At 30.6% G+C, this 25,244-nt stretch overlaps 1 protein-coding gene and 1 long non-coding RNA gene across 3 annotated transcripts in view; both read right to left on the bottom strand.

The window, feature by feature from the left end:
* Position 1: 1 nt before the first annotated feature.
* Positions 2-817, bottom strand: LOC124420621. The gene has a single exon (XM_046954087.1). It carries the CDS (start codon positions 815-817, stop codon positions 2-4), a length of 816 nt encoding a protein of 271 aa, XP_046810043.1.
* A 12,192-nt stretch (positions 818-13,009) lies between these two features.
* Positions 13,010-25,244, bottom strand: part of LOC111675370 — a 52,722-nt gene continuing 40,487 nt past the window's right edge. For both annotated transcript variants that reach the window (XR_006941365.1, XR_006941366.1), the window contains exon 4: positions 13,010-14,134. This is a non-coding gene — a long non-coding RNA (uncharacterized LOC111675370). The remainder of the gene's footprint in view (positions 14,135-25,244) is intronic.

Here is a 25,244-nt window from a genome sequence, read left to right as displayed (position 1 = left end):
TTTAAATTGTATTATTAATAGTTTCAATATCTGCAGCATTTTTTATGGTGAGTAGGGGCGAGTTTTCGTTTTTTCGTGCAAAGATATTCCCGTTACGAACCCAAACAATCTTCCAATTTGCCTCCTTTGCTTTTGTTTTAGATTGCCAAAGAAGTTGGCGGTTATGAAACGTCAATTCATCGTTTATATATATAAATTTGTTGGCTGTATTATCCTGATCATTTTTGTTTATTATTTCTGCATTGACTCTATGTTTAGTAATTTTACTCATGAATGCAGTTTTTTTGCTCAGTGTAGAAAATTCGTCAATGACTTTGTTTTGTTTTTTAATGCGGTATGCATTAGCTATATCTTCTTCCTTTATTTCAATGTTAATTGTTTTACCAATTTCTTTTACCACATCATATTCAGAGATTTCTTTGTTTTGTATGTTTTTTATTTCTATATTGTTTTTGATAATTTGTTGTTCCAATTTGTTTATACGCATTTCGTTGGCAGTAATTCGAGTGTCTCTTTTAATATTAGTCTCATTTATCTCCTTTACTTGATCAACTAAAGTAGCAAGTGCATTTGATATCGAAGAGAGTGCGAATTGAATTTCCTCTTTCATTTCACTCTTGACATTAATTGCTAATTGATCGACTGTTTTCATCACCTCTTTCATGCCTTCCTTTAAGTCTGATTGAACAAAGCACAGTCTAGCATCAAAAGAGTTCAATTTTGTATCTAACGAGGTCAACGACACTATCTCTTTAAATTTTTTCGGAGGATCATTCTCAACATTATTTTCATCGTCATCGGTTCGGGCTTGTTTCATGTTGTTGCTTTCATCAAAAACAAGTGATTGGTACAAAGTATTTGGAGAGCGGCTTCGTGGTTTGCATAAATGACACTTCCATGAAGTTTTTCTCTCACCGTACATTGATAGATATGTAATTTCGGAAAAGGGGGAGCAGGGTGAAAAATGAAAATTTGAGTTGCAGTTGTAACATTTAACATAATTTGTTGTTGTTATTTCTTTGTTACATTGTTTACAGAGAACTGCTTTACTCATTTTTGTACTCTTTTTTAAATATTTTTTTGAATTTATTTTAGTTTTTGTGTTTTTTTTAATTGTAATCTGTTTATAATTTTTAAAGATAAAAGTTTTTATATTAAATTCACTTTGTTTATAAAGTATTTTTTAATAATTTTTGTTTACAGCAATTTGCTTAATTGTGACGATTTTTATTTTTTATTGTTTTATATTTTAAGTTACACTTTTGAGCTGTTTTATTTGTTTATTTTAGAGAGCGTAGAACTAGAACTGAACTAGAATTGAACTAGAACTGAACTAGAACTGAACTAGAACTGAACTAGAACTGAACTAGAACTGAACTAGAACTGAACTAGAACTGAACTAGAACTAAACTAGAACTAAACTAGAACTGAACTATAACTGAACTAGAACTGAACTAGAACTGAACTAGAACTAGAACTGAACTAGAACTGAACTAGAACTGAACTAGAACTGAACTAGAACTGAACTAGAACTGAACTAGAACTGAACTAGAACTGAACTAGAACTGAACTAGAACTGAACTAGAACTGAACTAGAACTGAACTAGAACTGAACTAGAACTGAACTAGAACTGAACTAGAACTGAACTAGAACTGAACTAGAACTGAACTAGAACGAACTAGAACTGAACTAGAACTGAACTAGAACTGAACTAGAACTGAACTAGAACTGAACTAGAACAGAACTAGAACTGAACTAGAACTGAACTAAAACTGAACTAGAAATGAACTAGAACTCAACTAGTACACGCAGAGAAAAATATAGTTGTGATAACCATAATCTAAGAGCAACATATTATGGTTAGAATTATGGTTAAAGTTAAAACATATTATGATCAGTTTTACTATAAAGAAATATCATATTATGATCATTATTAGTATAAAAATCTATAATATTGTGATTAAACATAGTCCAAATATTTCATCATAATATAATGTGATGTTGTAGCATCATATTGTAGTTTCAAGCAACCACATTATGGTTTCATGTAATCATATAATGGCTTCAAGTAATCATATTATTGTTTCAAGTAACCATATTATGGTTACAAGTAGTCACATGTCTTCAAGTAACCATGTTATGGTTACATATTAAACATAATATGGTTAATTTAATGTGCTCGGCGTAAAATGTAATTATGTATTTGTTAATTTTCTTTTAAACAAACACAAAACTTCCAAGCACTGATATTCCCATAAAAATATATATCCACACCTTCATGCCAATATAAACACAATTTAATTTTTTTTAATTATTAATTTTTTATGTACACTATTTTATTTATTTATTTCTTTCTTTTGTTTCCTATTACATTTTTAGATATTATTTATTTTTCACAATTATTTTAACACTGCGATTGTTTAACAATTTATTTAATCCTATCTAGTACGAATAAACCATACAACTGATAGAAAATTGGGGATACCAAAATATTTTTAATAGTAAACGTATCTTAAACATTATATGGATAAACGTGTAAAATCCTACCATTCAATGGTTATTTGATAGTTTAAATTTATCTAAATAATGTAACAATAATTATTTTTCAGAGAATCATTCTCAAATTTATAATTGTCACAAACATATAAATGTTTTCAGTAACTAAAATATTGATGAAGTTCAATAAAAATAACAATTGTTTGGTTATGACAACAAAATATTGTTACAAAAAACATAGAATAGTTGTCCTAACCATGCCGAACTATGAACTTGAACAGATCTGAACTACAGATGAACTAAAATTTAGGATTTCAGATGAGAAATATATTAATATTTATTATTAAAATTTTGTTCAATTTTTAATTTTGTTCAATTTAAGAAGTAGTAAAATGTCAACAATTTATAGCCGTTGCTTTCGATACGAAGTTTTTGGAATTATATCAGTCTAGTAGTAAATGAGTAATGTGCAGTTAAATCGTTCAAAACCATTTGAATTCTTAAATGAGTTTTACGACAAAGTGAACTTAACTAGACAAGACAAATGGAAAATGAATTTTAACCAGGACTATTCATAATGTGTACTTTAAATAAAAATGTAAAATCAGACTTTCAGTTGATTTTTTTTAATGTTGGGCAACTGTTTAGTTGTTTAAAATTTATTTTTATTGTATTTTTTCTTTCATAAATAAGCAAATATACAAAATCTAAATGGCATACAGACACAGGACAGTGTATATAAATACAAAATAAATAAGGAGTAGTTTGTATGAATGGACTCTTTGCTTCTATTCCAATTCAGATTGCTTATTTGTTGTCTTAATATTGCTGGTATCATCATCGCAATCATCTTGTTTTGTATTTTGAAAACTGCTCTAAAGGACATGAACTACTACTGCTACCGTCAGGATTTCAACGAAATAAAATGGAAAACTTAACAAGATATGAATTCTTCGGAAGAGAGTGGAAAAAAAAACGCAATAATGAAGTCAAACTTTTATGTTTATTTATCCGTCTTCATGTTGAAAGTTATAAAGAACTGACTTCTTATTTCATTCCATTTGACAAACAGACTATTGGATGTTGTTGTTGTTTTCTCTTGCTGTAAGTCCTGCACCAAATACAAACATTAAAGTTGGATGAAAAAAAATATACTGAAAAATAATGGACATTTGAACAATTTTCTCTGGTATTCACAAGACATTTAATTTTATTTTTGTTTTTATAGTGGCTTATGATACCATTATGTTGTCGTAAAGAATAGTTAAACTAATCGGTATAATTTGAAAAACAATATATACATTAGTCAGTTAATGCAAAACTGTTTGAATTGAAAATCAAAATCAATCAAATGAGATTTTCTTCTCATAACTTTACATTCTTATCAAAACAATAAAACAAACATTATGAAGTACTTTGATTTTTTAAGTATTTTTTTTTCTAATGTAATATTTTTTTAGTTTAAACGAAAATTAGATCATCGCTGCGAAATGACCCGAGTCATACTCGGTCAATGAAGGTGAAAATAAAGTAATGACCGTCTCCACTCTCAACTACAAAGAGTACAACTCGTGACGAAAGTCGTATTGGAATCAACCAGACGTTAATGTAATTGACTTTATTCTAGTTTAAAGTCTAGTCTGTAGTCTAGTCTATGGTCTAGACTATATTCTAGTCTATAGTCTAGTCTATAGTCGAGTCTATAGTCTAGTCTATAGTCTAGTCTATAGTCTAGTTTATAGTCTAGTTTATAGTCTAGTTTATAGTCTAGTGTACAGTCTAGTCTGTAGTCTAGTTTATAGTCTAGTCTATAGTCTAGCCTATAGTCTAGTCTATAGTCTAGTCTATAGTCTAGTCTATAGTCTAGTCTATAGTCTAGTCTATAGTCTAGTCTATAGTCTAGTCTATAGTCTAGTCTATAGTCTAGTCTATAGTCTAGTCTATAGTCTAGTCTATAGTCTAGTCTATAGTCTAGTCTATAGTCTAGTCTATAGTCTAGTCTATAGTCTAGTCTATAGTGTAGTCTATAGTCTAATTATAGTCTAGTCTATAGTCTGGTCCATAGTCTAGTCTAGTCTATAGTCTAATCTATAGTCTGGGTAGATATTTTTATTTTTGAAAATCCTCATATATTTAATCAGTTTAAGTTCCACAATGCTAAATGCTGAAGTATTAGAGCTTCGAAAGAATTATTTATATTAATGGTCCTTTTCAAGGACTTCCACATAATCAAGGCCATTTTCAAGTATAGGAAAGTAGTATTATTTCGTAACACTGTGTTACTTTTTTATTTTTCTTAAATTTTTTCAAGCATGAAGTTTTTGTACTGCTTTGTTTAACAATTCTCTATCTGTTGCTTTAGCAAAAACATACTTATTATAGATTTACTGTAAGACTAGCTCAACTCAAAATTGTTTTTTTTTTTTTTAGAACTGAGTACTACAGAATGTTTATTACATAAGAAATCTTTATTTTTCATACATTCATACATAATATTTGTAATTCCATTCACCATTTCATTATTTCATGTGGGATTCTTCAGCTCATGTTTTTCCCGAAGTTATTTTTTTGAGTTATATCAGTCTTGCACTAAATAAGCGACAAATGTATGTATTTGTTTTCTATGTGTAAATGTATGTATGTACGTGACTGTAAAAATTTGTATGAATTTGTATGCATCTAGTTGCATTAAAATAGACATAATGAATCCTGATAACTATGAACGACGACTTTACTCCACTGTACTAAACCAGACGACTTAAGGCAGTTGACAGACATGTTTATTTGTCAGCAAAGTAAAAGATATAAAAGACAGTAGAATAACAGATAAAAAATAAAAGAAAATAAATTGTTTAAATCTAAAAAGAATACGTCTACGATTTGTATTTGTAGAAAAAAAACTGTGATTTTTTTCTTCTATTCTGTTGCATCAGCAAAACGAAAAATACAACGAAAAATAAATGCATTTTGTCTGAAAAGAAATTCTTATTATTTTATCCGTTAAATAAAAAATAATGTTTATGTTAGTTGATCAAAGAAATACGTTTCTAATTTATTTAAATGAAAATTGTAGCAAAATATTATTTTCATTTACTTAAGTATTTTATTAAATATTCAAAAGCCTTGATGAATTTTTATTTGTAAAATTATAGATATTGGTATTACAATTCATAATTAATGAGCAATGAAATTGAAGATTAAAAAATCCCATCATGAATATTTCTTAAATTTGTTTAATAAGAGTTTTTAATTGGTTTAACAGCAATTTGTATTATAAATGAATGAATTATACAAAATGCTAATTTACATGTTTCCAAACTTTATTTCTTTAATATCATCTAAAACACTTGTATACAATATTTTTGTTGTTGTTTTGATTTAAATGTCTATTGCCAGGGTAACTGTCACTATTTAGTATTTTAACGAGCAATTTTGTTTGTGATTACACAAAATTACTATTTAAATTTATCAGAGATTATAAAACAAAATTTCTTTACAAGATTTGTTTATTAAACCTCTAATAAATAAATGCATATAAATTTATGATGAATAAATCCTTAAATATTTAAATAATTTTCTATGATGATTATCTATATAACGTTACTGACAGAAATCACCAAAAAAAGAAAGAACTTTCAAAGAAGCGAAAAAGAAGTAGAATTTACTCTATGGAAGTACTGAAAAAGACCTGAAGAAGTAATAATTTTAACACAGGTAATAGGAGGAATGTTATTTTTGTTTGATTCCAAATACACTACATCTGAAGTCATTCTCAGGAAGTAATTTTTATGTTCTTTTTTTGGAAGTTATTAAGAAGTTAATTTCTAGTGTTATAGATTACAACTAATTTGATTCTTTTCGCTTCTTTGGAAGGTAAACTAATTCACTTAGTGCTACTTTTGAAGGGGTGATCAATGTTAATCTTTGAAGGTACTTTGTTTTATTTTTGCTGGGATGGTTAAAGGTAAAAGGCTAAAATTTGGATAAGATATTTGAATTGCATCTGTCTCTATTTTTAAAGCAAGTAAGAAATTGTTGTCGGACGAGGCCGAGGCTTTATGTGGCAATTTTTATTGAATTATCTTCAAAATTGAAATCGGAATTTACATATATAGTTTATATTATCGCAATTATATTATAGACATTACAATTATGCATTGACAAACTTATATACATAAATATACCCTTCACACGTCCCCAGGGAGCATTTTGCCTTGGCGAAAGACCTCATTTTGATGTGATTGCATTCGCGAAGAAAAGAGGTGCTACCAGTACCTGTATTCTGCCGACTATACTGCAATCCCGGGATAAAGAGTTGCTACCAGTACCACTAGTCTGCCGGGATTATTAACTGGAATGGATGGATTTTGTCCTGCCTGGCAAATTGGTTGAGGTTCCTTTGGGTGAAATATGCATTTTCAAGATAAGTTTCTGTTACTTCTCTTAATTTCTGGGAGCTGTACGAAGCACAGGACAAGTCTGGGAGTCTGGGTGTACCATTGAAAACACTTAACTGATAGACGTTAGACCATAAAGACAACTCCTCTTTTTAATCTAAACATATGCTTAGCTTACTACAGGTGCTTGTGGCCTCTGAAATAACTCTGTTAAATATATAGTATAGAACTGTGTGTTCGAACTAACAATTACAATCCCTAGGTGCCGAAACAACTGAAGCGGTTGGGCGACAGGAATGCATTGAGGTGAGTCTTTAGATGATAATTCTGGTTAATTCAATATTGATCTATATTATTCGAACAACCAATTACGTCCCCTAGGTGCTTTTACGGAAACATCAGAAGCCATTCGAACGTTTAAAGTGTGAAAATCGTACCTATTTTTGGTACTTTTTGCATACAAATTTGTTTGTTTATTAGGGTTCTATAAATCGACTTTCGAATAATCGAACAATCTATTTTTCGGAAAAAGTCGGAAAAAGCCGAAAAAAGTCGAAAATAGTCGGAAAAAGTCGAAAATAGTCGAAAAAGTCGAAAAAGTCGAAAATAGTCGAAAAGTCAGAAAGTTGGAAAAAGTCGAAACGTCGACTATTTACAAAATAAAAAAGTCGACTTTTAACTAAATGCAAAAATTCGAAACGTCAACTTTTACCTAAACGCTAAAAGTCGTAAAGTCGACTTTTTTTTTCAACGATAAAACCCTAATACTTATGAATAAATACTAAATTATGGGCTCCTATTAAGATAATACAACGTTTCGGAATACAAATGTTAACTATTTGAATAGGGAGAAAAAAGTACTATAAGGAAGAAAATGGGAAATTTGATTTCATTCAAACTCATTGATCCAATTTTTATAATTACACTCTGCTCAGCTAACTAAGGAATACAATCCAACGACATAAATGCTTCAGCTGTCGGACGGCTAAGGACAATCAGGATTAGTTACCGACTACAATCCTGCCAAATAAATTCTTCGCGTCTCTCTCTTCCAAAAAAGCCAAAAAATCGGTTAATGGACATTTTTCTAAATTCCGCTAACAAGAACTTTTTCAGTGAAGCAGACTTTAAACAGAGTTATATTAAACATTATTTATTTTCTTACAAATCGCCATTTAATGAGTTTTTAATACAGTTATTTTTGTATAAACAAGAAACTCTCACACAAATCTATATTTCCCATTAATATTTCCTTTTTACTTACCTACATTCAATATTTATTACGCTGAATGAACAATTTCACTCGTCGAAGTTTGTTGCAATTGGCATTTTGTAGTCAGCGATAAAAATCTCAATGTTTTTATTTGTCAACTACAAACAAATTGCTTTTAAAACACCATTTATATATTTTTCTTCACACCATTACAAATGACTAGATAATGATTATAGATAAATGCAAACACACACACAATATATATACATTAGTACATTTACAAATTGTGAGATTGTCTTACCGGGGAATTTTTAAATACTTACAAACGTTCATTTCTTGCTCTAAAGGAAACCATCACAACATCTAAGAATTCCAACAATTTTACCATGATTACTATGGGTATTAGTCACTGGCATTTGTTTAGATTTGTTTTCATTTTTTTCACTCTGCTATCTGTTGTTTTTGTTTTCCTATTTTTCTGTTTTTTTTTTTTTGTACAGCATCTTTATATTTATATGTATATGTAGTATTCATAGATAAATTCTTATAAATTGTGTTAATTTTATTTTAAGTCAAATCTAAATGATGCGTATACCGTGAAATTTATCAAAATGTAAAAGGAAGTTTTGCTTCCTTTATATAGACTCCGGTTTTAAATATTACACACACTCGTGCACATTTTTATAAAGATGCAAACTTTTCCCTGGAGTCCCTTTAGTTCTAATAATGTAAATTCATACCAATTTATAGTTTTTTTGCACTATTTAATATTTGTTCTTTGTATTAAAAGAACTAGAATATTGTCTAATATTAGAATTAGCCTATGTACTAATCCATGGATTAGTTTATTAACTGTTCTATTTAATAGTCCATAAAGTAGTCTATACACTAGTCTGTCGACTATACTAAACTAGTCTATGAACTATTCTATTGAATAGTCTTTGCACTAGTATATTGTCTAGACAATGGACTAGTCTATTGACTAGACTATGAACCGGTCTATGAACTAGTCTTTAGACCAGTCTATAAACTAGCCTATTTACTAATCTATGGATTAGTTTATTTAATATTCTATTTATTAGTGCATAAAGTAGTCTATGCACTAGTCTATTGACTAATCTATTGATTATTCCACTGATTAGTCCGTGGACTAATTTATGAACCAGTCTGTTTGCCAATCTATTAACTAGTCTATGGACTAGTTTATGATTAGTCTGTGGAGTAGTCGATTGTATAGTCTTTTGATTAGGCCACGATATTGAATTGTCTATTGACAAGACTATTGGTCAGTCTATCGACTAGTCTATTGAGCAGTATATTGGACTAGTCTATGGACCGGTCTATGAACTAGTCTATGGACCAGCCTATAAACTAGTCTATGTATTTATCTATGAATTAGTTTGTTGGCTATTATATTTATTAGTCCATGCACTAGTCTAGCGACTATCAATTGACTAGTTCGTGGACTAGTTTACGAACCAGCCAGTTTGCCACTCTATTAACTAGTCTATGGACTAGTTTATGATTAGTCTGTGGAGTAGTCGATTGTATAGTCTTTTGATTAGGCCATGATATTGAATTGTCTATTGACAAGACTATTGGTCAGTCTATCGACTAGTCTATTGAGCAGTATATTGGACTAGTCTATGGACCGGTCTATGAACTAGTCTATGGACCAGCCTATAAACTAGTCTATGTACTTATCTATGAATTAGTTTGTTAGCTATTATATTTATTAGTCCATGCACTAGTCTAGCGACTATCAATTGACTAGTTCGTGGACTAGTTTACGAACCAGTCAGTTTGCACACTCTATTAACTAGTCTATGGACTAGTTTATGATTAGTCTGTGGAGTAGTCGATTGTATAGTCTTTTGATTAGGCCATGATATTGAATTGTCTATTGACAAGACTATTGGTCAGTCTATCGACTAGTCTATTGAGCAGTATATTGGACTAGTCTATGGACCGGTCTATGAACTAGTCTATGGACCAGCCTATAAACTAGTCTATGTACTTATCTATGAATTAGTTTGTTAGCTATTATATTTATTAGTCCATGCACTAGTCTAGCGACTATCAATTGACTAGTTCGTGGACTAGTTTACGAACCAGTCAGTTTGCACACTCTATTAACTAGTCTATGGACTAGTTTATGATTAGTCTGTGGACTAGTCCATTGTATAGTCTTTAGATTAGGCTACGGTATTGATTGGTCTATGGATAAGACTGTTGGTCAGTCTACTGACTAGTCCATAGAGTAGTATATTGACTAGTCTATAGATTAGTATATTTACTAGTCTATGCACAAGTGTATATAGTGGTCTATTGACTAGACACTGGAATAGTGTATTGTATCTAGTATATGTACTATAGATTAGTCAATATACTAGTCTATAGAGTAGTATATTGACTTATTTATTGATTAGTCTTTATGTGTCAGTCTCATATCTAGCCTATGGACCGATCTAATTTGGGCACTGTAATATTACGTTTGGTGCATCACACCGCGCCAGTTCTGCTTATCAAAAGTGGCCCTATGTTCTATGTTCCAATCTATAAACTAGTTTATTTACTCGTCTATAGACTGGTCTATTGTACAGACTATGGACTGGCCTAGTGACTAGTTTATGGAATAGTTTATAAAATCGTCTATGGACTAGTATATTGAATAGCTTTCGGACTAGGCTATGAAACAGTTTGTTATTAGGTCTATTGACGAGACTATTGACCAGTCTTTGGAACAGTCTATGAATAATTCTTTTAAGAAATCTACTGTTTAGTCTATTGACTAGTCTATTTATTAGCCTGTGATCTAGTCTAATGACTAGTCCATTGACTAGTCTATTGCATGGTCTAATGACTAAGGACTAGTCCATACTTATCTATGTCTTTGTAAATTAAATTGTCTGCAAACTAGTCTACTGACTATTCTATTTAATAATATTACATAATCTACATTCGTTTTACTGAAATGGTTACTCTAATACCGAATTTTACATTTATGTTATAAAACAGTACCGTGAGCTACAGGGTTTCTCTTATTCGTATGTTATACTATGTATACGTCCGTATTTACGGGTGTGTAAATGTTTATAAGAGTTGGATTTTAAGTGAAGTTAAATAATGGCACCACATTATTTTTTGGGGTAAAAGAAATAAAAACATAAAAATAGAGAAAATAAATGTCGGTTTTAGTTTAAATTATATTTAGTTAGTAGTAGTTGTATTAAATTAAATTAATTTGTTTTCTTTTATTATTTGTTATAATAAAGTTGTTTTTAACTATTTTACATAATACTCTTATATATAACAGTTGGAGGAGAAAAAGTTTTCTAGTTTTAATATCTTAATTTATTTTAATAATATTTTATTTTATATATTTAAACATTCTTTTAATTTCTTTTATCCTTATATATACATTTAATACTTAAACTTTATTGATTTTTTCATTATGTATACAGCTTCAAACCGGAAATATTATCGTGTAAAAATATTTATTTTTTTTTTGTGTGTTGTCTCTATTTGAAATCATTGTAATGACGTTGCTTTTGATATTCTCGTTGTTAAGTTAAACTTTATATTAAAGTAGAAATCTGTTTTGACACATTGACAAGTGATTGTATGCATGAAATTGAAATGATAGAATTGACGGCACAATTGATAATAAAATAAGATTGACATTAAGTGCGTACATACATACGTATATAAGTATGTATCCAGTATACATTAACATTATAGTGGACTAAGTTACCTATTAAAAGTTAAGAAAAATAATAGGGGACATTTATAAAATAAATAAAAAAATAATAGTATTGAAGATTCGAAAAATTATTCATAAAATGGAAACACCCTAATATCAATACTAACACAAAGATAAATTAAAATGTACATTAAGTTACATCTTTCACTGTTCACTTCAATTGAATAAAAAACCTAATTCTTGAGAAAATAAAAATATAAACTGAGTTGTGGGCGTATAAGTATTATTAATTAGCACATATCAATTATCCGTTTCGTTTGAATAGTATTTTTAACACACATTATCAATAAATATGGGGTAAATATGATTTTGTCATTTTGTTTGTAACTCATAGTTATATTCAATGTAGACCTATAATAGTATATATATTTTGAAAAATTATTAGATTCTTACACAATATCTAGCCATGTCCGTCTGTCTATTTGTTCTTTTATCAATAGAAAATAGGATAGGACTCATGAAATATTTGTTCAATTCACAATCGAACAAATATTTGCTACAATAGTCATAACAATGTTGTTGGTAGTTTCTATGCATTAGCTCTATACAACTCTTACGACAATTTTTCATATGTTTTTCGAATGTCGTAAGAAAGTTCAGTGGTAACACAGAAATTACAAAAAAAAAAAATTAATATGGGGCAAATATGATTTTGTCATATTGTTTGTAACTCATAAATATTTTCATTGTAGACCTAAAAACGTGGAAACTTATTAGATTTTAGCCATATCCGTCTGTATATTTGTCCTTCTATCAAGAGAAATTAGGAAAGGGATTATGAAATATTATCAAATGTATTTACAACTATATAGACCTGGTTCACACTGGGAAACTTTTGTTGAGATACTTTTGATTTTGTGTGTGAGAGAAAGGGATGGTTAAGATTTCTTTCTCTTTCTCTCACACACAAAAATCAAAAGTTTCTCAAAGAAAGTTTCTTAGTGTGAACCAGGTCATAGTGTACGTATAAGTATTTTCAATTAGGAGATATAAATTATCCGTTTCAGTTTATGTAGTATTTTTATCACACATTGTCAATAAATTAAATGAGTTTTCATTGTGTTTGTAACTCATCGTTACAACGATAAAAAGTAGGGCCCATGAAATATTATCAAAAATTATCTACAACTCACCTTATCTTTAAGGCATTTGCTTTATGATCATGTACAGTCTGAGTGTACATTAATAGTTTTTGCTTTGGTGATACGAAGATCCTTCCTGACATGCGGTGTGATGTCATCCCTTTCCGATGTCATCCTAGGAGGAACTATTTTGTCAACATGAAATTGTGTTCCTTGACTAACAAGAAGAACTTCGTTTTCTCTTGCAGATGAATGAATGTTTCTCCACTGAGTATCACTGAGCAAAGGTGAATACATTGGGGAAGCATAATTTACCACTATTCGTTTTATATTTAGTTAACAACACACTCCAACTGCTGCCGGCTAGTGCTTTTAGGGCCTTGTTTCTACTTCGCAATTTGTGGGTGATTGTAGTTGTGTGAACTGAGGAAGTAAAGAACTCCATCGACCACGATTTAGTTCTACTGCCTTCGTCCAGGTGGTAAAACGTAAGTCTTTGCTGTTGATAATGACAGGTTACCGTCAGTGAAGAACTCATAATACATCAAAGTTGTGGCACGTCGCCATAATTGTATAGTTTTTGACGGCATAAAAAATCCCGTCCACACCAGGTACGGGGGTTGAAGTTAAGCAAAAAACTTTGATAATACTCCACCTTGGGGTATACCTTGTATATTTATTGTAGGGGGTTCGTCTTTGTCTCTAAACCCTACGAACGACTGACTTCCACACAGATAATTTACGATCCATTTCTGTTGTTGGGCCTTGTGGATATCCTCGAAATGTGTGGAGTGACTGATGGTCACTAAGCCAAGAGCCACTAGGACCGTTCTTGTAAGATTTGAGTGGCAATGGTGATGGTGATGATTAGCCTCGAAATGCCTCGAGTGTCTTCGCAACTGGTGGTAGGAGGGATATTGGCCTGTATGATTGTCCCTCCGCGATATTCCCAAGTTTTAAAATAATAATTACTCTACCCTTTTTTCAGGCTTCGGGTTTTACAAGGCTGCTCAGTGACTTATTGAAAACCATAGTTTCAACTCAAATCCCCGCTCGCCAAGGTGTTTTAACATCAGCATGGATATATCATCAGTACCAATCGCCTTAGATATTTGGGCGTTGTTGATGACGTCTGCAACTTCAGCTTGTGTTCCTTCAGCTTGGGTTGTGGTATATCTGTGACTGGAAGATTGAAAAGTTTGCTGAATACTTAATTGTTGGTGGTCTGGAATTGGTTATTGGTAATGGTGTATTATTGGTAAAGTGATGGTCCTAAAAATAATTCGTTAGGGAACAATAGCTTTAATCGCTTAAACCACTTGGTATTTGCTTTATTATATAAGGCGTGTTGCAAGATCATTAACAACTATCCTCCGTCTTCCAAGTACATCCATTTATGGAAAAAGTTTTTGGTAATGGTTATTATACACTGAAAATAATCCATGCCTTATATACACGAAAAATGTTGTACATTGTACGAAATGCTTCGTGGTTTCGCACCACGAAATTCTTTCGTAATATATACGAAATTATACGAAATATTTTAGTAAAATGCAAAATAATTTTATATAATTTTAGAAAAAAAATTTGTTCATTTTACGATTTTTTTAAAGACAAATATTTTAGATCTTTTAAAATAATTATTGTAAATTTAGAAAAAGATTGCGAATTAAAAAAAGAAATTTTTTATCTTTTTTTTAAAAAAACATAAAAAATTACGTTTAATTTAACTCCCTTAAAATTACGAGAATAAAAAAAATCGTAACAAAATAATTTTTTTGTAAAATAAAAATAATTCTTGTATATTACTAAATAATCTTGTTACGAAAAAAAATCGTTACTTTCGTTAAATATTACATGCCTTAACGAAACTATTTTTGTAAAAGAAAACAAAGTTTCTTAATATATACGAAAAAATATATTACGACTTTCGTAAAATTAGAAAAGGGGTTGATTAAACAATATTTCATATTATACACGAAATTTTCTTATATGTTACGAAAAAAGTAGTTACGAAATTTTTTTATTTTAGTGTAGGTAAAGTGATGGTCCTATAACACTTCGATGAGGAACAGTAACTTTGATCATTTGACCCACTTTATATCGGGCTGCAAGATCATTAACAACTATTCTCCGTTTTTATGGGATTTTTCTTAATGATCATGCCTCATTAATCATTAATGAGAGTATCGGAATAGTTAAAAGTCTTCGTAAATATTTTACAGAATATGTTTGTGTGAGCTTTTTTAATATTATAATACATAGACATTGATGTTCTCATCATGTCACATGATAATGTTCTCAAGTTTAACTTTTTAAAACCCAACAACGTCAGCCATTACAAAGTGAAATGTGTTTAATATTATTTAATTAATTGTTTCTTTATAAATGTGTTTTGAACTTGTCTATTTTGTATTTTCTCTTATAAATTAGACGCTCATTAATAACAAATGAAATTAATGAAACCCTTCTTAATGTCAATTGTAAAATGAAATCATTGTGAAAAACAAAAAAAAATAAAAATTGAGATAAAAGGTCAATCAACCTCAAAGCAGACAAATGTAATACGAACACACATACCAACGCACACATCAATATACTTAAGATGATTAAAGTAAAGGATTAACATTTAAGCTTATTACAAAAAGAGAAGCCTACCTGATTACACACATACAAAATCACACAACGACAACAACAACAAAAACATATTTATCGTTCTCATCATAGAATCGGAATTTTTCTTGTTGTTTTGTTTTCAAATAAATTAAAGCACATTGAGAGTAAATTGAGCCGGAAGTCAGCTTAAGGATAAAACGCCAACACTAACAACGACAAACAAACCAACAAACAAAAAAAAAACACCATTAAGATTATGAAGTGGACGGAAAAAGGATACAGTTAGGTAGAAAACGGATAGCAAGAGAAAAACTTTATGATAATGAAAATAATGAATGGGAAAAATACAAAAAGTAAAATACATTAATTTCCCTCCCCCTCTACCAGACCAGTAAGTACTTACTACAGTTTTAAATTGTTAAAACAAACAAAAAAGAAATAGGCACAAAAAGTTTTTGTGGCTTTTGTATGAAGCGGCGGGCACTTTATTAAATATTTAACAACACATTTTTATTCCTTTACCAAATAAGGAAATATTTATGCAAATTAAAGGGGCACAATACCGAAATACTTTAACACCTTGGATTTAAACAGTAACAAAACAGAAACTGTATAAAATAAATCTAACAAAATAACAAAGCCTTTGGGGAAGCTTTTGTTTTGTTGTATCCAATATAAATGTCAAAATACAAAAACATGTAAATCCTGTGACAGTTGATGTTTAGAGATTATGCCACGTTTTTTACATATTTTTTTATGAAAATTTTTAATAAAAAAAAAATTGAAAACTGTTTAAACATCAAATTTATTTTTATTCCAGATTTGATAATGAAAAATAAATCTATGGACTTGCCTAAGCATAGCATATCTTATTTCTACAAATGAATATATTTTCAAGAAATTTCACTAAGTCCTACCTTGGAAGTGAGTTTATGCTAAGTCTATATGATACAGGATGAATCTAGAGGTTTACGAATCTTAACCTCTCGTATGCCTATAGTATAAGGAGGTTGTGTCGAATGAATGAGAAGTTCTTTGTTCAGATATGCTCAAGGAAATCTCGTTTCATACCAGATTTAAGAACAAAGACATTAGCTTATTTGAAGGATTCGTGTTTCAGTCTACGAATATGTATCTAGGTTCTGATTGAACAAAGGACATCCCATCTTTTTTGTTGTAAACGGAAATTATGTTTTTGCATGTCGGAAGGTAAGCAACGGATCAGTAATGGTCAGAGTTTAGTTCGTACGAGTTAGTACTTGAGCAAAGTGCTTGTAAAACGGTGAAACCATATATAAAATTGCCTTCTGCTGTATGATTACAAAGGGCGGTGCTGAGTCGTAAATATGCAAGGGACACTCGCCGACTTGCTAGGCAAAAAATTTAGTCTAGTTTTTATCTCAGGGTGGCTTATTATCCTTAATCTGGATCAATTCCCCTTTGGATACCTGCCTTGTCTTGTCTAGTCTAGTCTATAGTCTAGTCTATAATCTAGTCTATAGTCTAGTCTATAGTCTAGTCTATAGTCTAGTCTATAGTCTAGTCTATAATCTAGTCTATAGTCTAGTCTATAATCTAGTCTATAGTCTAGTCTATAGTCTAGTCTATAGTCTAGTCTATAGTCTAGTCTATAGTCTAGTCTATAGTCTAGTCTATAGTCGAGTCTATAGTCTAGTCTATAGTCAAGTCTATAGTCTAGTTTATAGTCTAGTCAAACTTTAATAGATCTAATTATTTTAACACGGTGACACGGTGACATGCGAGACAATAACGTATCACCCTAACCAACAGGGAGGTAAAGAAGTACTTACCACAATCGGTTGATAATAATGGGTTAAATAAGTAGTATGCTTTTGGACAAATAAGTAAACGACGATATGCCCACTGAGTCCACAAATGGTTTTCAAACCAAAAAAAATTTAAAATTTATAAAAGTAAGTATTTACATATGTATTTAGTTCAGACGTCGGCACTAGTATTGTTCTGACAACGAAGATTTTCGGCAACACGATCGCATACGAACCTCTAAACAAGAGCAGCAAAAATACAAATATTTCAGTGCAATTTCAATGAAAAAATGCCAACAGTGTGTGTGTAGTGGTGATTTTTTTATCTGCCTCTCTCCGCCGGTATATGATTTAGTTATTTGTAAGCCATTACTAGACTCTTTTTGTGTAATGCAGACGGTATGCAGTATTCATTGAAATGTGCGTTGTTGGACGACGATATGCCCACCGAGTCTTCGAATGGTTTTCAAACTAAAAACAAAATGTAAAATCAATAAAAATAAGTATTTACATCTGTATTTAGTTATTTGTAAGCCATTACTAGACTCTTTCTGAGTAATGCAGACGGTATGCAGTATTGATTGAAATGTGAGTTGTTGGATAAGTACAAGTAACAAAACTAAGCATTTCTGTCTTAATCCAAATATCTTACCATTGCTTTCCGCACTTCTTGGAATTGTTATATAGTTTTATATTACTCATACACATTCGCCTTATTAAAAAGTAATAAATTATTATACAATGTTTTTTTCTCCAGTTGAATTTATAAATAATTACAACAACAATTTTATCGCATTTGACTTTGTTTCTAAATAATATTTCAGCAAACACGCAACAAAGGCGCTCGAATGTTTATTTGATAAAGTGAAATGATGTTTGTATGTTTCTATTAAATACCCAGTAGTTCAAAAGGGGGTATGAAAACCATAACATGAACCCTTTTATAAGGTTAGTTACATGCCTAAAAAGTATATTTTATAACTTAATACATGGATATTCAAGTATAAGTACCACGACCTGCAGGGTATTTAACTACATGAGCTTTTATGTATAAACCTTTCTTTTTTTTCATTTTTTGGTTAATAATCTATTGTCATGGTATTGTTAACAAGAATCAACAAAAACAAAAAAGTGAATTCACTACTTTCATACACTCACATACACCCACAACGAGTTAAAAAGTCATTTTTCATATTTCATGATCAACAACAATTAAAGCAATTTGTCGTTGTAATGCCACTCCAAAAAATAAAATACAAACAAAAATATTTCATATATTTTTTTCTCTAGTTTTACTGAAAACAAGGAAAAATAAATTACTTTTACAAATCATAATTTAGTTGACAGTGTTTTAAAATTGAAATGAAAATGAATGATGAGAAAAAGAAAAAAGCATTTATTTAAAAAAAAACTAATTATACGTTGAAATGTTAATTAAAATTATAATGAGAAGAAATGTGACCAACAGCAGAAAAGTGGTTTTAAAAACTCCTTTAAATGGCTTAACAAATACACAATATTTTATATTTGTTTAAATATTTATAAGTATTTTTCTGTGCTGTGCAGTTGGTTGACCTCTTTTTTTAGGCATCCTTTTCTACAATATTTTACAGCCGGCTCAAGGACAAATAAAATTACATCATTAAATTGACTTGAGTAGAAATATTTAGATGAAGAATTTTGAAAGAAAAACTAACTAAATAAATAAATCATTTTGTGTTAGTCCTAAATAAATAAGGATTTCAAAAGTGGTAACTTGTTAATTAACCTTCAGTTTCCGTTGAAATAATAAATACTTTTTGTTACTTTAACGACATTCCAAAGTACTTAATGAGCTTTAAACCTTGAAACTTTTTTTCGTTTTTAATATATATTCTAGTCTGATCTTGTTTGCAGTTTGCGGAAAGGATAAACTAGCCAGCGGAAAAAGAAGCAGTAAAGTGGCCTTACTAAAGGCATTATATTGCAGACACAATTAAAACTCGCAGCATTACAAAATCATACAAATTTTACACGGCGTGTCAGTGTGCTTTGCTACTCTAAAAGCAATAGAAATAAGAAACCCACTTAAATATTTTTAAGATTCTAACTACAATAGTTTCCCAAATTTATAATAAGTTATTCTTATATGTAAGATATTTCCATCTATGCACAAGTAAGAAGTTATAGTCGGGCGAAGCCGACCATATTACCTACACATGTATACCCTACACATGTATACGAATAAAATATGATTTAGTTTTCATAAGAAAGCATTTAAGTTGAATTGTACCTTGCCTCAGATATACTAAAGCCATTTACTGTTTAATAAAACTGTGGATATTTAAGTAAAATTTTGATGGGGGCTTTTTAGAGGGGCTAGGGTCAAATGAGGCCCTATAATTATAAAGTTCATCAGGGTCATCAAGACTAGTATAGAACTTAGTTTTGCAGCTTTTTGTCGAGATACGGGTATATTAAGCATAATTATAAACTTAAAAGCCCTATTTGGCGGGTTCAGTTCTATGGGGCCGATGTTAACCATTTTCAATAGGCTTCGTCGACAGTACCATAAAAGATCATGTGCCAAATTTTATTGAATTATCTCCAAAATTGCGACCTGTAGTTTGATTACAATGTTTACAAGCCCTTTTTGGGGGGAACCGTTGTATGGGGGCTAGGTGAAATAATGGACCGATCTTAAACATTTTCAATAGGGTTCGTCCCAGGGAATAGAAGATCATGTACCAAATTTCATTCAATTATCTTCAAAATTGCGGCCGGTAGTTTGATTACAAGGTTTACATGGACGGACGGACATAGCTAAATCGACTCAGAAAATTATTCTAAGCCGATTAGTATACTTTAAGGAGGGTATAAACCAATATTATTGTGCGTTACAAATCCAATATACCCTCCCCACTTAAATGGTGTAGGGTATAAAAATTTGAATTCATATGAGTTCATATGAAATTTGAATTCATAGAGTTTAACGGGCAGACAATGAATGTCTGCCCGTTAAACTCTAAATGATGAGATGATATCAAACTTCTTCAAATAAAATTTGAATACTCAAGCTCTTTTAGTTTCTGAGATATACGATGGGCTCGAAGCAAACATGGATGAAAGTCCGCCCTTTTTCCGAAATCTTCAGATATCTTCGTGTAAAATTTGAAGAATCTAGTTCTATTAGTTTTCCAGATAAACGAATTTTTTTATTTAATATAATATGGGAGATGCCCCTTCTCCATAGGTAGTCCATGAATATATATCCCAAAATGTTTACATTGATGTTAAAGTTATTATAGTGCAAATGTAAAAAACATTCTAACTGTACTAATTTAAAAGATAAACACATGTTCGTATTTAATTTATATAGAAAATTCCACGCCCCCTAATGGATCCGTGGATCCGATAAAATTTGAGAACTCTGTTATATTATCTCAAATATACGAATTTAATATTTTCTTAATATGGGCGGGGTTCCTCGCCCGCTTAAAATTGTATTATTTCGCAATGCGACTCGTAATGTGCATGAATCCTACAAGAAGGGGAGACAAAGTGCTTCTGGAATATCCGATAAAATTTGAGAACTCTAACTGTTATATTATCTCAAATATACGAATTTAATATTTTCTTCATATGGACGTGGCTCCTCGTCCGCTTAAAATTGTATTATTTTGCAATGCGACTCATAATCCTACAAGAAGGGGAGGCAAAGTGCTTTTGGAATATGCTTTTGGAGAAGGTAATGAGAATTAAGTATTTTATAATGTGTAAATATGTCTTTTAGAAGGACTTATAATCGAAGTCCTACCAAGTTATAATCGTTTACAAAATTCGATCCCTATTTCTACGACTCTAGACTTTATTGTAACGATGAAGAAGGAGTATGTCGAATCTAAAGAAATTTTCAAAGGATTTGTAGTTTTTACTAAGGAATCCAAGATTCGTAAAAGGGACATAATTTAATATATAATGGTATCAAACTGATTTATAGGTTACCTCCGGGGCTATACTAAACAACTCTGAAGTAGAAGATCAGATTAAAGTATACGAAGCATACCAATTTACTAATGATAACGTTAGTAGTAAAGTACTCAAAAGAACGAATTCCTAAATTCTTAACAATTTGCTACAACCACAAAATAGACCAAGATCATGCAACTCGACCAATAAAGTGACAAAAATTAAGTGAATCCCAACATGAACTGCAACTAGAGAAGATCCCGCAACACCCAGTTTACGAACTCGTTCGTATTTAGGATGAACAATAGACGATACCGCGACAAATGGATAAAGGTTAGAGTTTTCAGAGGAAGAAAAAAACAATGGAGTAATCTTGGAAACATAATAATGAGTGTGGAATAAGTTAGACAATATGTATCTGCTATTCTAGAGTAAAACCATTCGTTAAGAGATGGAAACGTGAACTGATATGGTTTACTAACCTCAGTTGCATTCGATCAAAGTGTATTCTCAATTAAATTCAATTCTTGTCCCAACTAATTTGCTTTGCCTTCGTCCTTCTTCTAAACAGCTTAACGAATGTGTTTTGGTATATGGTATCGAGTACTGGCTCGGGAAATTTCTCCGATTAGATCGATTTCAGGGCATCCATCTGACTGCAAAATGCCTCTACTATTTTCAATTTGAAATTAACGCCAGCGATGTGTCCGCAAGATAAGGACAAAATATACAAACAATGAAGACACTCTGTAAAACTCATTTGCATTGTAAAACAAGACACATTCTTTGAATTGGCTACAAAAAATTCAAAACTCGAATATACTTCTATCATTACTTGCAGAATATCTAATGTGCTATGGACCTGTCTTTCACGGACAAAATACTTTTGAATAAAGTTCGGACACTGATTAAATATACATACATGTAAACCGAAATTATATACAAGAGCTGAAAGAAGAATCGATACAACATCTTTCTCTCTCCCCTGTACGATCTACAAGAACACAAATCTACTCTGTCTAAAGATATGAAAATAATTGTTATCGCTAATTTTTAAGAATCCAAGATGATTTCTCTGGACTTCTTTCATTTGATTTCATTTGACACCTTACAATAAAAATACATTTAAATATTAATAAATTGTGCAAAAACATTTGCTCTTTAATCGTTATGTATCACACATTGGAAATTAAATTTAAATAAAATTTTATTTGAGTTCTTTTAAAAAACCACTGCAAATGACTACATATCGATCATTTACTTCAAGATTGAGATAATTCAAAATTTGACTTCTTACAAACTGTATATTAAATAAGTGTTGTGTTCGATATAATCTAGTCTATAGTCTAGTCTATAGTCTAGTCTATAGTCTTGTCCATAGTCTAGTCTAAAGTCTAGTCTATAGTCTAGTCTAAAGTCTAGTCTATAGTCTAGTCTATAGTCTAGTCTATAGTCTAGTCTATAGTCTAGTCTATAGTCTAGTCTATAGTCTAGTCTATAGTCTAGTCTATAGTCTAGTCTATAGTCTAGTCTATAGTCTAGTCTATAGTCTAGTCTATAGTCTAGTCTATAGTCTAGTCTATAGTCTAGTCTATAGTCTAGTCTATAGTCTAGTCTATAGTCTAATCCATATTCTAGTCTATAGTATAGTCTATAGTCTAGTCTATATTTTAGTCTAGTTTATAGTTTTATACATAATCTAGTCTATATATCCAGCGGAATATTGGTCTATGCATTTAGCTATTTGGAGTTATGCCAATCTAATAGTAAATGAGCAATATGTCCTTGTAAGAAACGTTAACAAAGACCATTCGACCCAGTTGAATAAAATAATTGAAGATTGCAATATTATATCTTACATTTGTTTCCCCACTTCCATTTCTGTTGAAGTCCTTTGTGTTGGATTAAATACGCAGTTTATATTTCACGTTAAGTTGTGTGGTGTGGCCTTCGTTACGGAAGTAACTTTAATGGATTTGTGGTTTGTGAGGTTACAGCTGATGCTGTTTAAAGTCATGAATTGCTAACTTTAACAGCTGCTACTACTTCTACTGTTGTTTTTGCTTCTGATGGTGTGCTATCTCCATTTCAGTTCCAACCATTTCATTACATTAAAAAAGTTGTTGTTTTTTGTTCATCTTGTTTGTGAAATTCTTTCTTATTTTGTTGAATAATTTCAAAAGACCACATTATAATCTGTTGATAGCGTCGCGTAATAAAAATAATAATCATATTTTTCTCTACTTTATTCATTCTTGTATAATTTTTTAATGAAGTAAATTGAAAGAGTGGTGGTGTGGGTTGTGTTGGTGGTTAAAAAGTCCTTTAAAAACATTTTGTATGCGAATGTTTATTAAGGTGGATGGATGTCGTTGTTTAGAGGTATAGGTAAACTTTATCATTAATTAGGCAAATATTATAAACATTTTGGACTACTAATGAAGATTACAAAGTTGACCATAAAAGGTTAAAGGCAAACGGATGCAACATTTTTTTTTCAAAATTGCTAATAAAAAATTTACAATTTACATTTTACAACTTACAACCCTAATATATGCATACTTAAGTATATCGTTATGTGAGTGTGTGATTGGGTTTGGATCGTGCATTGTTGAGTCTGTGGTTGTAGCCAAACAAATTATGTGAACATATTAAAAGAGATAATGTTGGTTTAAAATTAAAAAAAGGAAATGGCAAAACATGGTCTATCAACACCAATATTTATGATACGCTACTTTTAACAATATCAATTAATTTTCAGAATATTTAAAAATTCCAAAAAATATCAATTTTTTATGTATTGGTGGATCTTGTATGCATCCGGGACCGATCATTTGTCATTTCCGAGATTACAGTCTGGATCCTTATAGATAGCGGAGTCGATTAAACGATGTCCGTATGTCTATCCGTCTGTCTGTGTTTGTTGAAATCGTTTTTTTCAGATATCGGCGAATCTTCAATAATTCTGTTAGACCTGCTTTCGAGAAGATCGCTATTTAAAATCATCAGCAGTATGTAGAGCCTGAATTAAGTTAGAACCCATAAAATGGGACTTCTTGGAATAAATATTGTTCAGATATAATTCACCAACTAATCGATGAATAAATTGTTTGAAAATTATGTTTGTTTGACCGATTATTGCTCGAAAACTTTATGATGATAAGTTTAAACATTTTACTTAACTTCTAAAGCTTTTTGTGTTATCATTATTGCATTCTTTTAATCTTTTTACTTGTTTTAGCATAGAATATTGTTTAAAAATATTTTACTATATCAAAAATATGTATATATATATTAAATTGACCATATGATAAGTTTAAAAGCATCCACCCTTATAGTTTATATCTTTCTCATGATAAACACATTAAACGAAGGTAATATTTTATACTTATGTACTATTTATAACGATGTCAACAGAAGCTAAAAGAAAAAACTAAAAGTGGAGCAAATAATCTCCAATTAGCACTAAATACTCATAAGGAATTAATTTAATAGCAAAAATCAAATAAACATTTTTAAATATTAAAAGGCAGAAAGCATGTATGTGTGAATTGATAACAGGAAATAGGACAAAACAAAACTCCTACATATTTCTTTTGTGTGGGTTTATAAATACATATACACATGTCTATTAGACTGCTACAGATTCATACAAGTAACTATTAAAATTGCTTGAAACCTCAACTGGATGCGTCCAAAAGTTTTCAGTTTCTCATAAAGATGGTGTTCTAAAGGTCATCTGTTAGCAACCCGTTACAGTCCTAAGGGCAGCATTTTGGCAGCACTGTAAATGTCTCCATTGGGTATCGCTCGACAATGGTGACCACACTAGCGGTTACCAATACCGCTAGTCAGCCGGGACTATAAACTGGTGATGTCAAATTTATCCTCGGCTACGCCTTGGAATGATTTGACATGGGGTCTAACCAGAGCACCAGATA

This window comes from Lucilia cuprina, chromosome 6 (assembly GCF_022045245.1).
Source record: "Lucilia cuprina isolate Lc7/37 chromosome 6, ASM2204524v1, whole genome shotgun sequence".
Classification (NCBI taxonomy): domain Eukaryota; kingdom Metazoa; phylum Arthropoda; class Insecta; order Diptera; family Calliphoridae; genus Lucilia; species Lucilia cuprina.
The sequence above is the reverse complement of the archived record's forward strand: the minus strand, read 5'-3'. Positions and strand labels throughout refer to the sequence as shown.